The 17,238-nt window shown below is 44.3% G+C and overlaps 1 protein-coding gene across 1 annotated transcript in view; it reads left to right on the top strand.

Annotated features, from left to right (window-relative positions):
* The window catches only part of LOC115115346 (cGMP-dependent 3',5'-cyclic phosphodiesterase-like), an 88,594-nt gene extending 76,687 nt beyond the window's left edge, over window positions 1-11,907 (top strand). The window contains exons 25-30 of the mRNA XM_065024043.1: window positions 5,219-5,229; window positions 7,032-7,120; window positions 7,476-7,588; window positions 8,834-8,872; window positions 8,969-9,075; window positions 9,177-11,907. Coding sequence (XP_064880115.1) covers window positions 5,219-5,229; window positions 7,032-7,120; window positions 7,476-7,588; window positions 8,834-8,872; window positions 8,969-9,075; window positions 9,177-9,426 — 609 coding nt within the window. The 3' untranslated portion in view covers window positions 9,427-11,907. The remainder of the gene's footprint in view (window positions 1-5,218; window positions 5,230-7,031; window positions 7,121-7,475; window positions 7,589-8,833; window positions 8,873-8,968; window positions 9,076-9,176) is intronic.
* Window positions 11,908-17,238: the final 5,331 nt, after the last annotated feature.

The following is a 17,238-nucleotide window of genomic DNA, read 5'->3' as shown; positions in this document are numbered from 1 at the left end:
GTAATAGGTTGTGTGTGTCTGTGTGTGTGTTGTGTTAACAGGACACCCAGGACTGTAATAGGTTGTGTGTGTCTGTGTGTGTGTGTTGTGTTAACAGGACACCCAGGACTGTAATAGGTTGTGTGTGTCTGTGTGTGTGTGTTGTGTTAACAGGACACCCAGGACTGTAATAGGTTGTGTGTGTCTGTGTGTGTGTGTTGTGTTAACAGGACACCCAGGACTGTAATAGGTTGTGTGTGTCTGTGTGTGTGTGTTGTGTTAACAGGACACCCAGGACTGTAATAGGTTGTGTGTGTCTGTGTGTGTGTGTTGTGTTAACAGGACACCCAGGACTGTAATAGGTTGTGTGTGTCTGTGTGTGTGTGTTGTGTTAACAGGACACCCAGGACTGTAATAGGTTGTGTGTGTCTGTGTGTGTGTTGTGTTAACAGGACACCCAGGACTGTAATAGGTTGTGTGTGTCTGTGTGTGTGTGTTGTGTTAACAGGACACCCAGGACTGTAATAGGTTGTGTGTGTCTGTGTGTGTGTGTGTGTTGTGTTAACAGGACACCCAGGACTGTAATAGGTTGTGTGTGTCTGTGTGTGTGTGTTGTGTTAACAGGACACCCAGGACTGTAATAGGTTGTGTGTGTCTGTGTGTGTGTGTGTTGTGTTAACAGGACACCCAGGACTGTAATAGGTTGTGTGTGTCTGTGTGTGTGTGTTGTGTTAACAGGACACCCAGGACTGTAATAGGTTGTGTGTGTCTGTGTGTGTGTGTGTGTTGTGTTAACAGGACACCCAGGACTGTAATAGGTTGTGTGTGTCTGTGTGTGTGTGTGTGTTGTGTTAACAGGATACCCAGGACTGTAATAGGTTGTGTGTGTCTGTGTGTGTGTTGTGTTAACAGGACACCCAGGACTGTAATAGGTGTGTGTGTGTCTGTGTGTGTGTGTTGTGTTAACAGGACACCCAGGACTGTAATAGGTTGTGTGTGTCTGTGTGTGTGTGTTGTGTTAACAGGACACCCAGGACTGTAATAGGTTGTGTGTGTCTGTGTGTGTGTGTTGTGTTAACAGGACACCCAGGACTGTAATAGGTTGTGTGTGTCTGTGTGTGTGTGTTGTGTTAACAGGACACCCAGGACTGTAATATGTTGTGTGTGTCTGTGTGTGTGTGTTGTGTTAACAGGACACCCAGGACTGTAATAGGTTGTGTGTGTCTGTGTGTGTGTGTTGTGTTAACAGGACACCCAGGACTGTAAAGGTTGTATGTGTCTGTGTGTGTGTCTGTAACAGGACACCCAGGACTGTAATAGGTTGTGTGTGTGTGTGTGTGTTGTGTTAACAGGACACCCAGGACTGTAATAGGTTGTGTGTGTCTGTGTGTGTGTGTTGTGTTAACAGGACACCCAGGACTGTAATAGGTTGTGTGTGTCTGTGTGTGTGTGTTGTGTTAACAGGACACCCAGGACTGTAATAGGTTGTGTGTGTCTGTGTGTGTGTGTTGTGTTAACAGGACACCCAGGACTGTAATAGGTTGTGTGTGTCTGTGTGTGTGTGTTGTTAACAGGACACCCAGGACTGTAATAGGTTGTGTGTGTCTGTGTGTGTGTGTTGTGTTAACAGGACACCCAGGACTGTAATAGGTTGTGTGTGTCTGTGTGTGTGTTGTGTTAACAGGACACCCAGGACTGTAATAGGTTGTGTGTGTCTGTGTGTGTGTGTGTGTTGTGTTAACAGGACACCCAGGACTGTAATAGGTTGTGTGTGTCTGTGTGTGTGTGTTGTGTTAACAGGACACCCAGGACTGTAATAGGTTGTGTGTGTCTGTGTGTGTGTGTGTGTGTTGTGTTAACAGGACACCCAGGACTGTAATAGGTTGTGTGTGTCTGTGTGTGTGTGTTGTGTTAACAGGACACCCAGGACTGTAATAGCGTGTGTGTGTCTGTGTGTGTGTGTTGTGTTAACAGGACACCCAGGACTGTAATAGGTTGTGTGTGTCTGTGTGTGTGTGTTGTGTTAACAGGACACCCAGGACTGTAATAGGTTGTGTGTGTCTGTGTGTGTGTGTGTGTTGTGTTAACAGGACACCCAGGACTGTAATAGGTTGTGTGTGTCTGTGTGTGTGTGTGTGTTGTGTTAACAGGATACCCAGGACTGTAATAGGTTGTGTGTGTCTGTGTGTGTGTTGTGTTAACAGGACACCCAGGACTGTAATAGGGTGTGTGTGTGTATGTGTGTGTGTGTGTGTGTGTGTGTGTGTGTGTGTGTGTGTGTGTGTGTGTGTGTGTGTGTGTGTGTGTGTGTGTGTGTGTGTGTGTTGTGTTAACAGGACACCCAGGACTGTTATAGGTTGTGTTTCTGTGTGTGTGTGTTAACAGCACTGTAACATAACTAATTTATATGGGTGTTATCACCAGTAAAATACTCTGAAACATTTTACTGTAGCATACTGTAAATAATGGTGCATTGTGGGAAAATGTTGTGGGTGGGAAAATAATTGCTATATTTTGAATGGTTCTGTAATTCCACCCCACAGAATACACTACGTATCTTTGGAGCGCAAAAAACCTTTTGACCACTAGTGGGCGCATGACATTGTTGTTTCTGGCTCATTAACATATTTTGTTGCGTGCCTTGTAAGTGGATTTAATATTTATTTCATGGTGAGTCAGAATGCTGTACCAATTTAACTTTTATGTGGTTGTAGTGTCCCATCAATTTAAATATATCAGAGACAGATTGGAGTGGCAGCTTGTCGTAAACCTTAAATGGTTGAGCATTTTGCTATGTCATTTTACCTGGTAGTCGCTGCCAGTTTGGAATCCTTTGTTACGGAAGCCTCTAGAAGTGCAAGTAACTTAAAACACCAGATATTCAATAATGTATTGTAATGTGGAAACACGTTACCTAGTAGCAAGTCTGCTTGCACCAATCCCTTGTAATTACAGAAAAATGCTGTGAAATACAAAATCTTTCCCCTCAATGAATTTCCTTAATCTATCCATTCATTCTGATTGTGGTGATATTTACTTCATTACAGAGTACCTCCTTTTCATACCATATTTACAGTGGGGCAAAAAAGTATTTAGTCAGCCACCAATTGTGCAAGTTCTCCCACTTAAAAAGATGAGAGAGGCCTGTCATTTTCATCATAGGTACACTTCAACTATGACAGACAAAATGAGGAAAAATTGTAGGATTTTTTATGAATTTATTTGCAAATTATGGTGGAAAATAAATATTTGGTCACCTACAAACAAGCAAGATTTCTGGCTCTCACAGACCTGTAACTTCTTCTTTAAGAGGCTCCTCTGTCCTCCACTCGTTACCTGTATTAATGGCACCTGTTTGAACTTGTTATCAGCATAAAAGACACCTGTCCACAACCTCAAACAGTCACGCTCCAAACTCCACTATGGCCAAGAACAAAGAGCTGTCAAAGGACACCAGAAACAAAATTGTAGACCTGCACCAGGCTGGGAAGACTGAATCTGCAATAGGTAAGCAGCTTGGTTTGAAGAAATCAACTGTGGGAGCAATTATTAGGAAATGGAAGACATACAAGACCACTGATAATCTCCCTCGATCTGGGGCTCCACGCAAGATCTCACCCCGTGGGGTCAAAATGATCACAAGAACAGTGAGCAAAAATCACAGAACCACACGGGGGGACCTAATGTCATATGGTCAAATGAAACCAAAATATAATTTTTGGGTAAAAACTCAACTCGTCGTGTTTGGATGACAAAGAATGCTGAGTTGCATCCAAAGAACACCATACCTACTGTGAAGCATGGGGGTGGAAACATCATGCTTTGGGGCTGTTTTTCTGCAAAGGGACCAGGACGACTGATGCGTGTAAAGGAAAGAATGAATGGGGCCATGTATCCTCAGATTTTGAGTGAAAACCTCCTTCCATCAGCAAGGGCATTGAAGATGAAACGATGGCTGGGTCTTGCAGCATGACAATGATCCCAAACACACCGCCCGGGCAACGAAGGAGTGGCTTCGCAAGAAGCATTTCAAGGTCCTGGAGTGGCCTAGCCAGTCTCCAGATCTCAACCCCATAGAAAATCTTTGGAGGGAGTTGAAAGTCCGTGTTGTCCAGCAACAGCCCCAAAACATCACTGCTCTAGAGGAGATCTGCATGGAGGAATGGGCCAAAATACCAGCAACAGTGTGTTAAAACCTTGTGAAGACTTACAGAAAACGTTTGACCTCTGTCATTGCCAACAAAGGGTTGTTGGGGAATAATCAGAATTAGTTGGTCACATAGGTAAGATGTTTTATATTCATCATATGTTTGTAAGTTCCTTCTCATCAGAATGTTTATACTGTGGCCGGGGTTGCAGTTATCTGTTCTATGTCAAATCAAATCAAATCAAATGTATTTATATAGCCCTTCGTACATCAGCTGATATCTCAAAGTGCTGTACAGAAACCCAGCCTAAAACCCCAAACAGCAAGCAATGCAGGTGTAAAAGCACGGTCAAGACTAAGTTACTTGGGCCGCAGAGAGGGGAGAGGTCAAGCGTGTATCTCTTGGCTCCACAATGTCTGTGTGTCAGTCAATGTGTCTCTGTGATCTTGTCAAGATAGGATGGATTTGATATATGCCTGTTGATATGGAGGATTTGTTTAGGTTCTGAGTTTGAGAAGAGAACATAGTTTAGGAGACAAAGCTGAACGATAAATTATGCCGATGCTGTCTGGCTATGTGTGTCTTTGCTATAAAGGATCTCAGTTGCAATGTGTAAGGGACTCTCAGAGAATTCATTGATAGAAACTGAATTGATCTGAGAGTCACAGGGTTGTGATGGAGCTCATATAATTAAAGATGGACTTTATGATAACTCTGACTTGTGTGTGGTTTGCTCTCATGATTTGGTAAATACAGGAAATTTCCACGACAGGGTATATAACAAAGTATTGAGATAAACTTTTGTTATTGACCAAATACTTATTTTCCACCAAAATTTGCAAATAAATTCATTACAAATCCTACAATGTGATTTTCTGGATTTATTTTTCTCATTTTGTCTGTCATAGTTGAAGTGTACCTATGATGAAAATTACAGGCCTCTCATATTTTTAAGTGGGAGAACTTGCACAATTGGTGGCTGACTAAATACTTTTTTGCCCCAGTGTATATTACAGTATTTTACTTGCCGTCGAGCTGCCTGTCAGATACGGTCAAATTCACAGTAATCGCTTCACAGTGAGGAAACCCAGGACTATTATAGGCTGTGTGTGTGTGTGTGGTGTGTGTGTGTGTACCAGAGGTGTGTGTGTGACTGTGTGTGTGTGGATGTGTGTGTGTGGCCACTGTGTGTGTGTGTGTGTGTGTGTGTGTGTGTGTGTGTGTGTGGTGTGTGTGTGTGTGTGTGTGTGTGTGTGTGTGTGTGTGTGTGTGTGTGTGTGTGTGTGTGTGTGTGTGTGTGTGTGTGTGTGTGTGTGTGTGTGTGTGTGTGTGTGTGTGTGTGTGTGTGTGTGTGTGTGTGTGTGTGTGTGTGTGTGTGTGTGTGTGTGTGTGTGTGTGTGTGTGTGTGTGTGTGTGTGTGTGTGTGTGTGTGTGTGTGTGTGTGTGTGTGTGTGTGTGTGTGTGTGTGTGTGTGTGTGTGTGTGTGTGTGTGTGTGTGTGTGTGTGTGTGTGTGTGTGTGTGTGTGTGTGTGTGTGTGTGTGTGTGTGTGTGTGTGTGTGTGTGTGTGTGTGTGTGTGTGTGTGTGTGTGTGTGTGTGTGTGTGTGTGTGTGTGTGTGTGTGTGTGTGTGTGTGTGTGTGTGTGTGTGTGTGTGTGTGTGTGTGTGTGTGTGTGTGTGTGTGTGTGTGTGTGTGTGTGTGTGTGTGTGTGTGTGTGTGTGTGTGTGTGTGTGTGTGTGTGTGTGTGTGTGTGTGTGTGTGTGTGTGTGTGTGTGTGTGTGTGTGTGTGTGTGTGTGTGTGTGTGTGTGTGTGTGTGTGTGTGTGTGTGTGTGTGTGTGTGTGTGTGTGTGTGTGTGTGTGTGTGTGTGTGTGTGTGTGTGTGTGTGTGTGTGTGTGTGTGTGTGTGTGTGTGTGTGTGTGTGTGTGTGTGTGTGTGTGTGTGTGTGTGTGTGTGTGTGTGTGTGTGTGTGTGTGTGTGTGTGTGTGTGTGTGTGTGTGTGTGTGTGTGTGTGTGTGTGTGTGTGTGTGTGTGTGTGTGTGTGTGTGTGTGTGTGTGTGTGTGTGTGTGTGTGTGTGTGTGTGTGTGTGTGTGTGTGTGTGTGTGTGTGTGTGTGTGTGTGTGTGTGTGTGTGTGTGTGTGTGTGTGTGTGTGTGTGTGTGTGTGTGTGTGTGTGTGTGTGTGTGTGTGTGTGTGTGTGTGTGTGTGTGTGTGTGTGTGTGTGTGTGTGTGTGTGTGTGTGTGTGTGTGTGTGTGTGTGTGTGTGTGTGTGTGTGTGTGTGTGTGTGTGTGTGTGTGTGTGTGTGTGTGTGTGTGTGTGTGTGTGTGTGTGTGTGTGTGTGTGTGTGTGTGTGTGTGTGTGTGTGTGTGTGTGTGTGTGTGTGTGTGTGTGTGTGTGTGTGTGTGTGTGTGTGTGTGTGTGTGTGTGTGTGTGTGTGTGTGTGTGTGTGTGTGTGTGTGTGTGTGTGTGTGTGTGTGTGTGTGTGTGTGTGTGTGTGTGTGTGTGTGTGTGTGTGTGTGTGTGTGTGTGTGTGTGTGTGTGTGTGTGTGTGTGTGTGTGTGTGTGTGTGTGTGTGTGTGTGTGTGTGTGTGTGTGTGTGTGTGTGTGTGTGTGTGTGTGTGTGTGTGTGTGTGTGTGTGTGTGTGTGTGTGTGTGTGTGTGTGTGTGTGTGTGTGTGTGTGTGTGTGTGTGTGTGTGTGTGTGTGTGTGTGTGTGTGTGTGTGTGTGTGTGTGTGTGTGTGTGTGTGTGTGTGTGTGTGTGTGTGTGTGTGTGTGTGTGTGTGTGTGTGTGTGTGTGTGTGTGTGTGTGTGTGTGTGTGTGTGTGTGTGTGTGTGTGTGTGTGTGTGTGTGTGTGTGTGTGTGTGTGTGTGTGTGTGTGTGTGTGTGTGTGTGTGTGTGTACCAGAGGTGTTGACTTGATGAGGGATATTATCCTGGCCACTGACCTGGCTCACCACCTCCGCATCTTCCCCGACCTGCAAAGGATGGCTGACGGTAAGGGGGTGTGTGTGAGAGAGAGAGAGAGCGCGCGTTGTACTTTTTTTGCACCTAAACCGAGGGAGACAATTGTCAGCCTTAGGCAATAGAAGATTTGAGTCTAACTAGGCTGACAATCTCGCCCCACGGGAGGTGTATGTGTGTGAGTATGATAGTCTTCCATTTTCTTTCCCTTTCTGTGTGAATGTCTGTGTGTGTGTCTGTCTGTGTGTGTGTCGTGTCTGTGTGTGAATGTCTGTGTGTGTGCGTGAATGTGTGCGTGTCTGTGTGTGAATGTCTGTCTGTGTGCGTGTCTGTGTGAATGTGTGTGTGCGTGTCTGTGTGTGAATGTCTGTCTGTGTGCGTGTCCTAGCTGGCTACAATCCCAGGAATCAGACCCACCGTTCTCTGCTGCTGTGCCTGCTGATGACCTCATGCGACCTGTCGGACCAGACCAAGGGCTGGAAGACCACCCGCAAGATTGCTGTGAGGAACCCTAACGTCTACTCCTAACCCAAACCTCAACCACAACCCTAACCCTCAACCACAACCCTTACCCTAGCTTCATGTCCATATGCAGGTTCAACCCTAACCCTCAACCACAACCCTTACCCTAGCTTCATGTCCATATGCAGGTTCAACCCTAACCCTCAACCACAACCCTTACCCTAGCTTCATGTCCATATGCAGGTTCAACCCTAACCCTCAACCACAACCCTAACCCTTGCTTCATGTCCATATGCAGGTTCAACCCTAACCCTCAACCACAACCCTAACCCTAGCTTCATGTCCATATGCAGGTTCAACCATAACCCTCAACCACAACCCTAACCCTCAACCACAACCCTAACCCTAGCTTCATGTCCATATGCAGGTTCAACCCTCAACCACAACCCTAACCCTCAACCACAACCCTTACCCTAGCTTCATGTCCATATGCAGGTTCAACCCTAACCCTCAACCACAACCCTAACCCTAGCTTCATGTCCATATGCAGGTTCAACCCTAACCCTCAACCACAACCCTAACCCTCAACCACAACCCTAACCCTCAACCACAACCCTAACCCTAGCTTCATGTCCATATGCAGGTTCAACCCTAACCCTCAACCACAACCCTAACCCTAGCTTCATGTCCATATGCAGGTTCAACCCTAACCCTAACCTCAACCACAACCCTAACCCTCAACCACAACCCTAACCCTAGCTTCATGTCCATATGCAGGTTCAACCCTAACCTCAACCACAACCCTAACCCTCAACCACAACCCTAACCCTAGCTTCATTTCCATATGCAGGTTCAACCCTAACCACAACCCTAACCAAAACCCAGACACTAACCCTATAGGTTCATGTTCATATCCTACCCCTAACTCTAGCCTCAACCCTAACCTAAATCCTCAACCCTAACCTAAATCCTCAACCCTAACCCTAACCTCAACCACAACCCTAACCCTAGCTTCATGTCCATATGCAGGTTCAACCCTAACCCTAACCTCAACCACAACCCTAACCAAAACCCAGACACTAACCCTATAGGTTCATGTTCATATCCTACCCCTAACTCTAGCCTCAACCCTAACCTAAATCCTCAACCCTAACCTCAATCCTAACCTAAATCCTCAACCCTAACCTCAATCCTAACCTAAATCCTCAACCCTAACCTCAACCCTAACCCCAGACCCTAGTTGACCTTTGACCCTAAACCTATTTTTCTCTCCTCTGTATTCAGGAGCTGATCTATAAAGAGTTCTTCTCCCAGGGGGATCTGGTATGTGTGCTGCACTTTATTCCTGCACCGTATTTGTGTGTGTGTGTTGGGGGGGTGAGTGTGTATCTGACGTGTTTAACTTGCTTGTGTGTGCAGGAGAAGGCGATGGGGAATCGTCCCAGTGAGATGATGGACAGAGAGAAGGCCTACATCCCAGAGCTACAGATCAGCTTCATGGAACACATCGCCATGCCCATCTACAAGTAAGAACCAATCACAACACAGAGTTTATCACTACTGACCCAATCACAACACGGCCACAGCACCACCTAATATTGTGTCCCACGCCCCTGTCCTCTCATAGGCTGCTGTCAGAGCTGTTACCAGGGGCAACCGAGCTGTATGAGCGTGTAGCGACCAATCGAGTACAGTGGACCAAAGTCTCCCACAAGTTCAGCGTCCGTGGGTTGCCTAGCAACAATAGCCTCGACTTCCTGGATGAAGAGTATGAATTGCTGCAATCCCAGGGTGCACTTGGGGATGACAGCCACTGCGATGACACCCATTGCCTCAACGGTTGCCTGGATGAGGGGGACGGGGGGAGGGGCCTGTAACCATACCAACCAATGGGAGTGGAGAAAGCAGTATCTCTAGGCTAATAGAAACCTAAGGAAACTATTCCCTTTTTACGTCCTCAAGCGGAGAAGGCGGGACTCTGAGACAGTTTGACATTTGACTGACAGCTGTCAATCTCTAAGGCTGAGCAAAACAGATGGAGTGAACCGCAGGAGGGACGATTCAGATGAGTCATTTCAAAGGAGTCGATTCAGACTAGTCGATTCAGATTCCTGTAGATGCTAAATGTGACTGAACTCCTGTGAGGAATGCAGAGAGTCGCGTTGACTCTGGAAATGATCATTTTCATAACGAGGTCTCCGTTCATATTCTTCTGAGTTTCTATTTCACACACAGGCTCACAGACACCTAATAGGTCAATACCCGTGTAATAACACACAGGTAAAGAGCTCCTTTCCTAGTTAACAGAAAGCTGTGTAGTACGGAGGACACTTCTGGAATCTGTTGGTTTATGTTGTTTTAAGATCATCAGAATCCCTCCCATCAGCCCACACACACCCTGATGAGCTGCTATGTCACTCATATGACTGCTTATGTATACTGTATGTAGCCTACACCTTGTGTGTTACACCCTTTATCTCAGCCAGTATTGGATGTATTTTTCATGTCTTAGGCATCATGTAAGTCTCTAGTTTGCCAGATATTATATTTGTTATTATATATGGAGCCCATTGGTGGCCCTGCGATGCCCAGTGGTCATTGAGGGAAACTGTATCTGCCTTGTGTCTGCCTTGTGAGTGGGACTTCCCTCTTTTGGAAATGGGGACAGTTTGACAGTCAATGATCACTGGTCAGTCTTCTATCCCCGGAGTGCACGCGCGCGCACACACACATACACACACACACAGACATACACACAGACACCACAACCACCATTACAACCTTCACAACAAGAGCCACTAAGAGCCATTCCTATTTTCTTCTTAGTGTTTCTCTCTGTGTCTCTATATAACCCCTATAACACTCTATATAAGTGAAGCCCTTTAAATGATCCAGTGTCATCATCATGTGTGTGTGTGTGTGTGTGTGTGTGTGTGTGTGTGTGTGTGTGTGTGTGTGTGTGTGTGTGTGTGTGTGTGTGTGTGTGTGTGTGTGTGTGTGTGTGTGTGTTGTACGGATCTGCCTTATCGTGCATCTATGCTGCCTTTCTCAGAGCTTACCATGTTGGACCATAGATACAAACAGACACAGAGGCCAAACAGTATCTCCCGTGTGTTGATGAACAGACCTATAGATGACAGTGTGTTGATGAACAGACCTATAGATGACAGTGTGTTGATGAACAGACCTATAGATGACAGTGTGTTGATGAACAGACCTATAGATGACAGTGTGTTGATGAACAGACCTATAGATGACCGTGTGTTGATGAACAGACCTATAGATGACAGTGTGTTGATGAACAGACCTATAGATGACAGTGTGTTGATGAACAGACCTATAGATGACCGTGTGTTGATGAACAGACCTATAGATGACAGTGTGTTGATGAACAGACCTATAGATGACAGTGTGTTGATGAACAGACCTATAGATGACAGTGTGTTGATGAACAGACCTATAGATGACCGTGTGTTGATGAACAGACCTATAGATGACAGTGTGTTGATGAACAGACCTATAGATGACAGTGTGTTGATGAACAGACCTATAGATGACAGTGTGTTGATGAACAGACCTATAGATGACAGTGTGTTGATGAACAGACCTATAGATGACAGTGTGTTGATGAACAGACCTATAGATGACAGTGTGTTGGTTATCAGTGTGTTGGTTATCATTGTGTTGGTTATCATTGTGTTGGTTATCATTGTGTTGGTTAACAGTGTGTTGGTTATCAGTGAGTTCACTGTCTCAGGAGTTTAAAACACACTACCACTCAACTCCAATCAATCAGTCACCTAAATGTTAAACTAATGTGTGAAACTGCTGCTCGGTGAAGCCAGAGCAAACAGCTTAGCCTCACCACATGTCAGGGCTTACATACTGTATATGTGGAAGAATTAAGGCCATACATGTCAATATATTTCTTAAAAGGGCGTACAGGTCAATATATTTGTTAGGTGAATGAACTGGGGATCTTGGTTAGGTGATTGGGGCGTACAGGTCAATATATTTGTTAGATGAATGAACTGGGGATCTTGGTTAGGTGATTGGGGCGTACAGGTCAATATATTTGTTAGGTGAATGAACTGGGGATCTTGGTTAGGTGACAGGGGCGTACAGGTCAATATATTTGTTAGATGAATGAACTGGGGATCTTGGTTAGGTGATTGGGGCGTACAGGTCAATATATTTGTTAGGTGAATGAACTGGGGATCTTGGTTAGGTGATTGGGGCGTACAGGTCAATATATTTGTTAGATGAATGAACTGGGGATCTTGGTTAGGTGATTGGGGCGTACAGGTCAATATATTTGTTAGGTGAATGAACTGGGGATCTTGGTTAGGTGATTGGGGCGTACATTTGTTAGATGAATGATATCTTTTAGGTGTTAGATGAATGAACTGGGGATCTTGGTTAGGTGACAGGGCGTACAGGTCAATATATTTGTTAGATGAATGAACTGGGGATCTTGGTTAGGTGATTGGGGATCGTACAGGTCAATATATTTGTTAGGTGAATGAACTGGGGATCTTGGTTAGGTGATTGGGGCGTGCAGGTCAATATATTTGTTAGATGAATGAACTGGGGATCTTGGTTAGGTGATTGGGGCGTGCAGGTCAATATATTTGTTAGATGAATGAACTGGGGATCTTGGTTAGGTGATTGGGGCGTACAGGTCAATATATTTGTTAGATGAATGAACTGGGGATCTTGGTTAGGTGATTGGGGCGTACAGGTCAATATATTTGTTAGATGAATGAACTGGGGATCTTGGTTAGGTGATTGGGGCGTGCAGATCAATATATTTGTTAGATGAATGAACTGGGGATCTTGGTTAGGTGATTGGGGCGTGCAGATCAATATATTTGTTAGATGAATGGGGTATAGGTGAATATATGGATGGACTGCATTTAGCTTAATATATTTTGTAGATGATTCTCCCTCAGGATGTCTGTGTGTATGACTTCACTGACTTTGACTTCATGTTATTGTACAGATTTGACCTGTTCTAATGGCATTCAGGTAGGCTAGCGATCTGAAGCCTCGCTCTAGTGCTGTATACCTGTGAACTCTGACCCCTGATGAACACAGATTCACTTCCTCTTTTCCCCTGTTGTTGTTGTTTTCCGCCCTTTCAGTCCAGATCTGCCTTCTTCATATGTGTTTTGATGATGATGATGCAGAAACTCTGATGTAAATACAGTCTGATCTTAAATTATTACTTTAGACAGTTGTCTCTCTTAACTTTGTTTTACGTTAGTGTGTTTGTGTCAGCGAGTCAGGGCTCCGTCATGTGCCAATCTCCATCTCCACGGAAACGCAGGATTCTTACCTGTGATGTAATATCATAGGCTATATATAAATGCTGTAAATAACAGTTTATGAAGTGTTACTTGATTCTATGTAATTATTACAATGAGGACTATTTTAATTATTTCATGTTATACAGTTGAAGTCAGAAGTTTACATACACTTAGGTTGGAGTCATTAAAATTCGTTTTTCAACCACTCCACAAATTTCTTGTTAACAAACTATAGTTTTGGCAAGTTGGTTAGGACATCTACTTTCTGCATGACACAAGTCATTTTTTCAACAATTGTTTACAGACAGATTATTTCACTTATAATTCACTGTATCACAGTTCCAGTTGGTCAGAAGTTTACATACAATAAGTTGACTGTGCCTTTAAACAGCTTGGAAAATTCCAGAAAATGATGTCATGGCTTTAGAAGCTTCTGATAGGCTAATTTATGTCAATTGGAGGTGTACCTGTGGATGTATTTCAAGGCCTACCTTCAAACTCAGTGCCTCTTTGTTTGACATCATGAAAAAAATCCAAATAAATCCAAATCAAAAATAAATCAGCCAAGACCTCTATTGTAGACCAAGTCTGGTTCATCCTTCCAAACACCTGAAGGTACCACGTTCATTTGTACAGACAATATTACACAAGTATAAACACCATGGGACCACGCAGCCGTCATACCGCTCAGGAAAGAAGGGCATTCTGTCTCCTAGAGATGAACGTACTTCGGTGTGAAATGTGCAAATCAATCCCAGAACAACAGCAAAGAACCTTTTGAAGATGCTGGAGGAAACAGGTATAAAAGTATCTATATCCACAGTAAATCAAGTCCTATATCGACATAACCTGAAAGGCCGCTCAGCAAGGAAGAAGCTACTGCTCCAAAACCGCCATAAAAAAGCCAGACAATGGTTTGCAACTGCACATGGGGACAAAGATCGTACTTTTTGGAGAAATGTCCTCTGGTCTGATGAAACAAAAATAGAACTGTTTGGCCATAATGACCATCGTTATGTTTGGAGGAAAAATGGGGAGGCTTGCAAGCCGAAGAACACCATCCCGACCGTGAAGCACAGGGGTGGCAGCATCATGTTGTGGGGGTGCTTTGCTGCAGGAGGGGCTGGTGCACTTCACAAAATAGATGGCATCATGAGGTAGGGAAAATTATGTGGATATATTGAAGCAACATCTCAAGACATCAGTCAGGAAGTTAAGGCTTGGTCGCAAATGGGTCTTCCAAATGGACAATGACCCCAAGCATATTTCCAAAGTTGTGGCAAAATGGCTTAAGGACAACAAAGTCAAGGTATTGGAGTGGCCATCACAAAGCCCTGACCTCAATCCTATAGAACATTTGTGGGCAGAACTGAAAAGGCGTGTGTTAGCAAAGAGGCCTACAAACCTGACTCAGTTACACCAGCTCTGTCAGGAGGAATGGGCCAACATTCACCCAACTTATTGTGGGAAGCTTGTGAAAGGGAACCTTGTGGAAGGCTACCCAAAATGTTTGACCCAAGTTAAACAATTTAAAGGCAATGCTACCAAATACTAATTGAGTGTATGTAAATTTCTGACCCACTGGGAATGTGATTAAAGAAATAAAAGCTTAAACAAATCCTTCTCTCTACTGTTATTCTGACAGTTCACATTCTTCAAATAAACTGGTGAGGACGGGAATTTTTACTTGGATTAAATGAATTGTAAAAAAAAATTGAGTTTATATGTATTTGGCTAAGGTGTATGTAAACTTCCGACTTCAACTGGGGCAGCAGGGTAGCCTAGTGGTTAGTGTTGGACTAGTAACCGAAAGGTTGCAAGTTCAAATCCCCGAGCTGACAAGGTACAAATCTGTTGTTTTGCCCCTGAACAGGCAGTTAACCCACCGTTCCTAGACCGTCATTGAAAATAAGAATTTGTTCTTAACTGACTTGCCTAGTTAAATAAAAGTCAAATAAAATCAACTGTATACTGTGGTTGTAGTTGAATCATCTTTTTCTCTCATTTTCATTGTGTTATTGAAGGGCCCAAAACATGCAGACCTACGGCTCAGAGGAGGATAAAACCAAAATGCTATTTCATCATAAAATTGATACTAATTCTGAAAACAAAGACTGAAGTTACTGAAATATGTATTTTTTGTTGTAGAAGGTGTATACCAGTGGTGGTCTTGTGTGTGTTATCTAAATGCTGTATAGACCCTTCTGGAAAGAGAACACACTATATAAAAATATGTATTTTTTTGTGTAATAAATTTGGTTAATTTGGCTCAATTTTATGTTTCATACCATGATACAGTATAGGCTACACACCAACACACCAGCATACATACACAATAAAATGCAATCTCAACATATTTCTGCCTAGTTTTTATTTGTTATTGTTTGGTGAAGTATTCAGCTTGATGGAAGTCCTCTTGACATGTTTGGAAACACTAAATGTTAGGCCTACATAATTTATTACCCTGGCTACATCTGCAGTCCTCATGCCTCCTTGCAGCATTCCTAAGGCACATTCACACAGATGAGCAGGGACCCTGGGCATCTTTCTTTTGGTGTTTTTCAGTCAGTAGAAAGGCCTATTTAGTGTCCTAAGTTTGTGACCTTAATTGCATACCGTCTGTAAACTGTTAGTGTCTTAACGACCGTTCCACAGGTGCATGTTCATTCATTGTTTATGGTTCATTGAACAAGCATGGGAAACAGTGTTTAAACCCTTTACAATCTGTGAAGTTATTTGGATTTTTACGAATGATCTTTGAAAGACAGGGTCGTCTCTTTAGTCAGTATTCCATTTACCACACTGACATCTCAGGGATGGAGAAGGTCCAGGCAAGTCATTCTGTCTGGTGCTGATGGGACCCAACATTACCAGAAAAACATTTTCAACAACTTCTAACAGGTGGCAGGAGATATCTTTATTCAAATATAGATGGTCTGAGTTTCAGGAAGATGAAAAACTAAACACCATAAGGAAAGTTCCGTTATTCATATCAAGGAAAGTGTCAACACTAGAAAATAAATGGTTTATTTCAGACAATTTGATAGACAAGTTACACAAGCCGTAATTGTAGAAATCTAACAAATTTAAAATGTTGGTCCAAGTAAACAACAGCAATCCTCAGCACACACACACACAATCTTTAGGGAAATCGTAAGGTTTCCCAACCCACAACCCCCCCTCCTCTTCGTTCCCTACTCACACACTCAAATGTGTCTTAATCTTAGGGAATCCTTGAGCAGAGTGGTTACACTATTTAATACACAAAACTACACACAAAATGCAGTCTATTGCAGTGAGCTGAGGTTTGCAGCAACAGTGGAACACACAGTATCAGATGTACACAACACACCCTGTTAAACCCCCTGGGAGAGACAATAGATGAAGCAGATTTACTGGAACATCAGGAGGAGTCTTGTGTGATGTCACTGCTATGCTGCTCTATCAAAGACATCTGAAATACAACATCATTACCCGCCTTCCCTACACCCCAATGTCCCTGGAGGTCATTCATCAGCATCCTCCTCTTCCAAATGTCCTTGGTAGGCCTCATTCCTCTTCCCTACACCCCAATGTCCCTGGAGGTCATTCATCAGCATCCTCCTCTTCCAAATGTCCTTGGTAGGCCTCATTCCTCTTCCCTACACCCCAATGTCCCTGGAGGTCATTCATCAGCATCCTCCTCTTCCAAATGTCCTTGGTAGGCCTCATTCCTCTTCCCTACACCCCAATGTCCCTGGAGGTCATTCATCAGCATCCTCCTCTTCCAAATGTCCTTGGTAGGCCTCATTCCTCTTCCCTACACCCCAATGTCCCTGGAGGTCATTCATCAGCATCCTCCTCTTCCAAATGGCCTTGGTAGGCCTCATTCCTCTTCCCTACACCCCAATGTCCCTGGAGGTCATTCATCAGCATCCTCCTCTTCCAAACCCCAATGTCCCTGGAGGTCATTCATCAGCATCCTCCTCTTCCAAATGTCCTTGGTCATTCCTCTTCCCTACACCCCAATGTCCCTGGAGGTCATTCATCAGCATCCTCCTCTTCCAAATGTCCTTGTCCCTGTAGGCCTCATTCCTCTTCCCTACACCCCACCCCAATGTCCCTGGAGGTCATTCATCAGCATCCTCCTCTTCCAAATGTCCTTGGTAGGCCTCATTCCTCTTCCTACACCCCAATGTCCCTGGAGGTCATTCATCAGCATCCTCCTCTTAGGCCCAAATGTCCCTGGAGGGTCAGGCCTTCATTCCTCTTCCCTACACCCCAATGTCCCTGGAGGTCATTCATCAGCATCCTCCTCTTCCAAATGGCCTTGGTAGGCCTCATTCCTCTTCCCTACACCCCAATGTCCCTGGAGGTCATTCATCAGCATCCTCCTCTCCA

Source organism: Oncorhynchus nerka, linkage group LG11, assembly GCF_034236695.1.
Source record: "Oncorhynchus nerka isolate Pitt River linkage group LG11, Oner_Uvic_2.0, whole genome shotgun sequence".
Lineage (NCBI taxonomy): Eukaryota > Metazoa > Chordata > Actinopteri > Salmoniformes > Salmonidae > Oncorhynchus > Oncorhynchus nerka.
Note: the sequence above shows the minus strand (reverse complement) of the source record. Positions and strands in the feature narration are given on the sequence as shown.